General features: G+C 35.4%; 1 protein-coding gene across 2 annotated transcripts; it reads right to left on the bottom strand.

Moving 5' to 3' along the window:
- Positions 1–150: 150 nt before the first annotated feature.
- Positions 151–6365, bottom strand: LOC120474724 (uncharacterized). Of its 2 annotated transcripts, XM_039665269.2 has the most exons (16): positions 6119–6363; positions 5107–5211; positions 4504–4579; positions 3997–4153; positions 3874–3919; positions 3733–3791; positions 3551–3586; positions 3404–3456; positions 3067–3199; positions 1537–1754; positions 1398–1443; positions 1196–1261; positions 1031–1090; positions 859–947; positions 461–555; positions 151–355 (listed from the first exon to the last, which is right to left on the bottom strand). In XM_039665269.2, exons 1-16 carry the CDS (start codon positions 6153–6155, stop codon positions 321–323), a joined length of 1311 nt encoding a protein of 436 aa, XP_039521203.2. In that variant the 5' UTR covers positions 6156–6363; the 3' UTR covers positions 151–320. The 2 variants fall into 2 exon arrangements, with proteins under 2 accessions (XP_039521203.2, XP_039521204.2); XM_039665270.2 differs by lacking the exons at positions 151–355; positions 461–555 and having other exon boundaries at positions 858–947; positions 1176–1261; positions 6119–6365.
- Between the last annotated feature and the right edge of the window lie 2441 nt (positions 6366–8806).

The following is an 8806-nucleotide window of genomic DNA, read 5'->3' as shown; positions in this document are numbered from 1 at the left end:
TTTAAATGCATAAATAAATACATATTTTCAATATTCTTGGACCCCTATGCGTGCATTTAATTTAGTGGTTATTTAAATTTCTTGTTTTTTTAAGAGTTTTAAAATAGTTGTATAGGTATATAACAGTGACAAAGTAATAAAGGGATGAAATCTGACTTACTCAGTGTTTCATGTATTTCTATCAAAACAACATAGCACAAAATACAAGGTATTACAATAAGCTTTTACTAATACAAACAATAAACTATATTGTTTTGATACATTATGTTAAAAAACACATGATGCAAACTACAAAAGATGTCCAGTAAGTTATGGGTTTTTCATACAAACCATTCGGTATGTTTAAACCCAGCAGCTGTGGGGGGAAAAAATATACAAATTACTTCTAAAGTGATTGACATTTGAAATAAGAATCCTTTTATTACTTTAACACTGTGAATTAAGGTGGTTTCAAACTCACCTATACGGTTGACAATCTCTTCACACTCACTACTTGTGGCAGCCTGTAGGACCACACAACAGAAGCCTGTTGGTTTTCCTGCCTGTGGTGAATCCCTGAAACCAATTAAATGTTTAGTACTGAATGTCCAAGAAAATCCAAGTTCAAAAACACAAAGCCTGGAAGGAAATGTCACTGATAAGAAAATGGAATGCAGAAAAACGATAATCTAATACCGTAAACTCATAATACGCCTGGCATTTATTCAAATTCCAACAGCCTATCAAATGCTGAAAGCACTGAAAAAAAGAAACATTTGATATTTCCAGAAAGAAAGCTTGACATGTCATTCATCTAATTTGAATTACTTATATATGAATAGACATCTATTATACAACAGTTTCTCAAAGTATACTTACAATAAACAGAAAGCAAAAATGGTTAAATCAGGTTGGCTTCCAAACCTCCCAACACATGATATCTCAGGAAAGTGGTGTTGAAACAGCTCCTAATCAAAAGGAGACACTTCGGCTTAAAATAATATAGCATACATGGTTAAACATACAGTATATAACACTGAATAATACAAACCTGCTTATTGGACTTCTCTATGCAGGTAAGATGAGTCTCCTTTACATCCAGCAGTACTTCCTGTATGACAAAATCAGAAAGAATGCATGAAAAATCATACAGATGTCACAACTAGCTTACATGTATCTCTTTATATAAAACTCACTTGATTAATTGTAGATGTACCTTTCTTGCCTGTTTGCTCTCCAGAACCTCAGGAATGGCATGCTGCAGAACCTCCTTACCTCCACACTTAAGATTCAACAAAAATAACATCGATATTCAATAATCACACTATTTAGGATCACATATTGACTCCAATAATACACATGCATGGATTAAAGCAAAGCAAGAGCACCATAAAGAGATGTTTACACAACTACTGTACCATTCCTATGTTTGCTTTTCCTAAGAGGTGTACAGCGTACAGGATCCTGTTAATGAAACACGATCAAACAGGCCAGACTGTTTATGGTATTTGTGACTAATACAATTGCAAACAGGCGTGATGTTTTTATTGAGAGTACCTGCCGTCTTTCACACACTGTGTCTGCCCTCTCTTCTGGCCCGCAGTTCTGTCCTGCTGAGAGGCGGGTTTTGGACCAAACCGAAGCGAGGGTTTTTCCTGTTTGAGTTTCCGTAAGTGTTTGACCAGCGGCTGATAGATGGACCCATCTTCTCCTCTCCAACGTATCAAGTGGATGGAAAGTGGCTGACCCTTCAGCTTTGACAAAACCACACCTGCCTTTGGAGGGGGAAAAGTGTGTGGCCTGTCAGTCAGATATTGGTCTTTACAGTGCCTTTGTTGAACTTTTTTTTTTTTTTCATATTTGCAGAGACAATTTTAAAGTCGCGATGTAATGGAAGTAGTGACAGATCTTTTATACTACACTGTATTTTGATGTACATCCGAGTGATTATCGGATTATCAGTATGTTGTTTCACTGGAAGATCGAGTTATGATATTTTAATTCAAATTACAAAGTCAACTTTTTTTTTCTTTTCTTTTTTTTAAACAAATGATACACATATACGTTCACAATAAGATCAATAAGTATTTGGAAAATATAGGGTACATTTTCATTTTTATGTCAACTTTAAAATGCTGGTGCAAATCAGATTTGAGCACTACAAAACTTTAATTTTGTTCTGTTTGTCACATTAGTTGTGAAAATGAAAATACTGTCATCAATTATTTACTCTCATGTTGTTCACAACCCATAAGACTTTTGCTCATCTTCAGGACACAAATGAAGATATTTTTAATGAATGTTTTTAATGTCTCTCCATTGAAAGTCTAGTCACCCAAAACTTTATAAAACATTCATAAAGAGATCGTAAAATAAATCCATTTGAATCTAGTTTAATCTAACTCTTCTGAAGAGACACGATTGCTTTATAAAGAACAAATTTAATTTAGGCTTTATTCACTCACAAACATACATAGAGTACTCAAAATTTATTTTACAATCTCTTTGTGAAAGTTTTGAACGTTTGTCAGAGTTTTGGGTGAGCAGACTTTCAATGGAAGCACAGAAATCTCACAGATTTCCTTGAATATAAATATTCAATTGTTTTACAACAATGAACGAAAGTATTATGGATTTAAATGGCAGAATATTTAATGTGTGGCCTTAGAGGGTCTTGAAATATAGCGCATACATTATATGAATCATTTGAATAACTTTAATGGTACTTTAATTATGTGCAGTTAATATTATCATTTACATTTATTCATTATCATCCACTTCGTGGAAACCACCATTTTGAACATTGTACCCAACATCTCTTTTAGTGTTTCCCAGAAGAAAGAAAATAATATGTGGTTGGAAACAAGTAAATGATGACAAAATTTAAATTTTTCAATTAACTTTTCCTTTAAAGCGATGTGACAGGACAGGAGCCACATCTTGAGAAGAACGTGTATTAGAATGTGCAAACACAATAGAAACACAGAAGCTTATGATTACACAGTACTGTACATACATCAGGCTGTCTCTAGAAGCAAAAATGTTGGGTCATGCAGGACACATTTTATGGGTACGATTTATTCTGACCTGCCCATTGCTAGCATTCCTCAGCGATATCCCATTGATTTCATCAATGATGTCACCAGGCTCGGCAAACATATCCGCCTGAGCTTGACTACCCTGAAGCAGGTCCAGCACAAACACACGTCCATCTAGGTACCTATAGAAAGTAAATGGGATTTAAATAGCAATGATAGGAATATTTGCTGTTCAATCTAGAAAATCAAAAACTTGCACTGTGTATTTGCGCACAATTTTCTTTAACACAAACAGTATGTATCAGAATGTGAACATAAATTATTTGCACTAAAATTACAAATGCATGGCAGCATTCAGAATTGAAAAGACAAGCTGACATGCTAACCTGAGCACCATTCCCAGCTCCCGACAGGGAACAGCTTCATAGATTTGACACACCTAAAACACAAGCAAGGTTTGCAACATGCAGTTCAACATTAACTCTTCATGCACATACAGGCAAATGAAGCATGTCAGAATATTAAGATTGTACCGGGAGAAGCCAGCTTTCATCCAGGAAACTGCAGTTCTGAGATTAAAGCCACAGAGAGGAAGTTCCCAGAAAAAAAAAAAATGACAGCAACAAATCTCAATCTCAGCACATTGTATATATATATATGTATATATATATTATATCATATAATATAGTGAATACACTGGCCTAGTGGTTCATACCTCAATACTGATCTTAAAGTTAATTTCTGACAACACCATAGACAGCGAAAGAAACGGTTCTGTTTGGAAACACATACAGCAACAAAAAATCAAAACAATACAACGGCTAAATTTAGGCGGTTTGTGAAACCAAAAACTCACCTACAAATTCCTCATTTCTAAGAATAGAAATGTTAGCGCAATACCACTGTAAAGAAAAGAAATGACATTGATTATTCTGTAAGCATAAAAGATTTAGTCATCACTCTGTAAGTGTCCACTAACCTCGATAACTCTGTTTGTGTGCAGCAGGTGTTTTACTACATTTCCCAGGGTTCTCCTCATCAGCATGAGCCGTATGAAGAAGCGTCCTCGGCCTTGAGATGTAATGAGTTTGCTGCAGGCTGTGGTCTGTTGCACTGCCAAAGAGACTGAACTCAACCTTCATGGGCAGACAGAACATTCTGATCATTAAGATGCACTATTTTCAGAAAACTTGTGGTTGTGATTAATCATAATCTATTATAAATTATAAAATACATTGTTATTGGATTTATTAGAATAACAATTTAGGAATGACAAAAACTAATATTGTGCCATTATTTTTTATCATTTTAAATGTTTCAAAATCCTACATTACAGTTTATGTCCTGGATCTAAAGGTAATTTTCGTAAAGGCTATCAATAGGGAGATAGCTTTCAAAGCATAAGATCACACCCTCCCTTCAGATTGATGAAGGGAAAAAATGAGAAGCAATAAAAATGAGAAGCAAAAAGAGCATAAAGACTCACCTGCCACATGTGTCGTGCTGTAGAAGCTGTTCAAAACAATGCCAGAAATCTCTATGAGCTAAGCTGAGAACAGGCTCTAAAAACATGAATGATATGCAGCATTCATTTCATTATATAATAATACTGTCCTTTACATGCACTTTTATTTGCTTGTATTATTTTTTTTTCTAAGAGACAAACTGCTACTAATAATTATAAAATTAAAATTAGCTTAGAATGTATACTGTATGCTTGCACTTGCTGGCCGCTTTTCCTTTCACTATCTTTGTTCTATATTTTGTAAAGAAATGCATATGGAGACAGTTTACGTGTACAGTTTACAATTTTGAAGCATTTAAGCTTTAACATTCAGGTCAAAAGGTTATAATGTCATGGGAAACATAAATTAAGTCAAGTGTGTCCAAATTTCTAGAATAGGCTATATTGTCAATAGACACATCCTTGTTATATTTAAACAGCAATAAATGACATCCTATGTGTATTTTCTCACAATGTGTGCCAGGTGTAATAATGGCTCAAATTTGATTTTGTGCCCTGTGTTTTGCTGACAGGAGAAACTGTGCAGGTGTACAGGAGAGAGTGTGTGTTGGTGTGTGATCTCACGCTGTAGTCCCTTTTGCAGTATAAGTTCCAGGAGCTCACAGCAGGATGCCAGGTGTGGGTTGGAGTCAGTCACAGTGCCCACCGATTTCAAATTCAGAATGCACACTTGGAATAAACAGGGAGGATTATGGTTAATGATTAGTTTTCTGTTTTTTAACCACAAAATGTAATGTAGGTACGTGAAATAACCCCCTGCATCATTAAACCAGATCAAAACAACACACACTGGCATACTTGGTTGCCAGGAATATGATAAAACGAGACGGATCTGGAGCGTAGAGAGGAGTTCACTGCACTTATATACGCTGCTCCAGACTGGCTTTTGCTTTGTGTGTTTTGGTTGTATTTTTAGACTAGCAGAGAGAAATGTGTTAAATATTGACAACATTCCCTATTGTAAAAAGATCTGAGTTAAACTGCTTCACGAACAAGAAAAAAAGGAGGGAATCTCACTTGAGTGACACGTTGTCCCCGCCCTTGCGCTGGTAAACAGATCATCAGAGAAAGATTTGATTAAGGATTATGAGTGCACATGCATTTAAAAAAATAGGCTAATTATGAGTACACGAATAAATAAGCCCAAATGCCGCAATATTAAATAATAAAATAAAATAAATAAGAATAGTCTTTTAATTTCATGGCGACTTTCTCCCCAATTAGCATGGCTACTCAGTATGAATACTGGAAATACTAATAGGCAACTCGTTTGTTAAGTTAAGCCTATTTGGGTCCCGAGATTTACTTATATAGTTACTCAGACTAGTTATATCCTAAATAGCAGCCATATGAATATCCTCTCCAATGTGGCCGCTTTATATCAATCCAAAACAGACAAGTATGCTAGCTATCTATTTATCTCCTGACAACAGGCGCTGCTAACAGCTCTCAGCTCTCAGGCTTTCATAGCATCATCTGTTGCGTGACCAGAACAACTGAACTGATCAATAAACAAAACACAGCACATCGAAGGTCAGACACAGCTTTTACTATGCGTATGAAATATGAAACCTACCTTTAAGTGTTTCGATAAGCGGGTCTTTTCCTGGCATTATTGTCAACGAGCATATTCCGCCACACTTAGACTGACAAGCGAATGCAAATATCCGTCATCAGAGGTTTGTATCCTCAAGGGTTGCTTCATGAGGGAAATGTGAAGCACGTTCAGTAGTGACAGTAACACGTCGTCATAAATTAACATTACACAGTTTATCGCCCCTTTATGAACCCAGTGATGATGTGGTGATCTATCTATTATTGGTGATCTAAATTAATTATAGTCCAAATCGTTCCCAAAAGGCTCTAAAACATTACTCAAACAGTGTTAGAGCTTGTTTTAAATTGTTTAACCACAAATAACAAAATAGATTATTATATACCTAAAACTTTTGTTGTACGATTTGTACGCTCTCAGTTGTTTATTTTAGGATAAACATCATGCACATAGATCCTCACATCTCAATTTTTTTTCTCAATTCAATACAGCTCCTGTCTTGGCTAAATACACTAAATATTATTTTCTTAAATTCTACATAATTTAAAAAAGCAGCTTTTATAAAATAAAATATAAATAAATTCAAATTATTTTTTTAACGTTGTAAATAACTCTAATGTTCTTTCTTTCTTTCTTTAAATCAGTATGCATTGGGTGTTTCTTTAGTGTGATGTTGGACCTTTGTTTAACAACAGTTAACATTTACTTTTCTTGTTATTGAGAAAGTCTTAGATCCTAATTGGACCTACTTCACTGGAGGCACAAGTCTGCTGCGAGGCAACATCTCTGTTCAATTCACCGAGCATGCTTTAACTTACAAGTTCTTCCATTAGGACTGATTGGAAACATTCGGTAAAGGACGACAACCTGTTACGTCCCAGTGTGGTGACTGAAATGATGGAGCTTATTGCAGGATCTTTAAGCATAGTTCACCCAAAAAGCAGCTTCTGTTTCATTAATCATGCCAACTTTAATCATTACAGGGTTAGAGGTTTAAAAACAAACTCAGAATCTAAATCAATAAAGCATTGCATTTTAAACACTGCAATAAAAGCTGTAGTATACTGTAAACTAAGATGGAAACACATTTGCCTCAACAGTGGATTTGATTGGATAACTGGACTAACCATTAGACCAAGTTCATAATTGCACAGCACCTCAAATGCTGGTTTGATCATTCTGAAAATCAGCATGATTTGATGAACTCCAAGAACACGATTGTGTTCACGAACACCAGCATCCAGACACAGGTAGCATGGCAGCATTTATTGCGTTTCATCTGCACGTTCTGAGACACAAGTCTTTTATGATACAGGATAAAAGAACCACAGTGGCTTCCATTTTATTACAGATATTTTGCGCTAATTTCAATTGACGATTTTGTTCTCGGATACATGGGATGCAAACAGAGTGCTTTGTTCATGAATGGAAAAAACCTTAGATGGAAACATAGCTAATGTGAACACTGTTTACTGCTGGAAATTTCCATTGAGACAACATCAACAGCTCTCATTTAAACTGGATCTTCTCTTTCCCCTTTCTTTAAAAAAACAAAAGCAAGTTTCAATGAGAGTATTTAATGCAACAGTACTAAAACACAACCGACAAAGAACTAAATGAACTGAAGGGCTTATAAACATAAGATAATAAACTCAAATGCAAACAGGTGGTATTTAGTCCTAAAATGAAAAGCCATGGTAACTGGTAACTGAAACCACATACTTAGGGTACGTTTACACGACAATGCTTAAAACTGAGATGTTTTCCCTTGAGTTTTCCGTGTACAGACGACACCATTGTCAAAACGATCCCCATTCACAATCACACGGATCCGCGTATACAACTAAGCGTTAAAACAGTAGACTGAACGTGTTACACGAATATGCATGATGTCATCATCTTCAGAGATTCAAGTTTTTTGTTGTTTACAAGAAGACAAGCTAACCGTATTCAAAAGTTTGCATTTTCGGGCACCCAAAACGCTGTTGTTGTGTAAATAAACAGCCAAACCGCATAAAAAGTTTTACATTTTTAGGTGATAACAGTGTCGTGTAAACAGCCCCTTATTGTAGGCGAAAAATATGTGACAAAAAAAGTACGTCTGAATTCACAATACCCATGAAAGAGTAGACAAAAAGAGCACATGGTGAATGTAGTACGTCCAGATTACGTTTATACAACACAAGCAGAACGTACTTTTTTAGCTGTTGTGATGTACCCAATTGTACAAAATAAGCACCTACTCAAGAGAGAATGTGATTTTGGACAGCCTCAGACTGAACACAACTGTCTGTACACACGGAGATGTGTCATCATTACAAGTACCTTCGAGGCAGAAGAGTGGCGCTTAATTGGTGAACTTTGACTTGACTACATTGTATTTTCAGGAGGAAGCCATTAAAAATGTGTTGGGGTTGGTACTGTGATCGTGACACACAAAAACAAACTAGAAGAGGTCAACTAGCTGTCAGAAAGTACCATTGAGCAAAAGAACTGTAGGCAAGAGATTCAACTTGAATACTTTACATGCTGGTTGTTTAATAAATAAAACAAAGATTATTTGAGTATGTTTAACAAGAAAATGCACTATTTCAGTCTTTATATTTTTTTTAATTCAATTCAATACGTTACTTGCCATCTCTTTGTATTTATTTGTTCAATCAAGCATTTTTTTTTAAGTGAAAATTGTTTATACACCTTTTTTCAGTG

Source organism: Pimephales promelas, chromosome 17 (assembly GCF_988280905.1).
Source record: "Pimephales promelas chromosome 17, fPimPro1.hap1.1, whole genome shotgun sequence".
Taxonomy (NCBI): Eukaryota; Metazoa; Chordata; class Actinopteri; order Cypriniformes; family Leuciscidae; genus Pimephales; species Pimephales promelas.
This window is presented reverse-complemented; position numbering and strand designations above follow the sequence as displayed.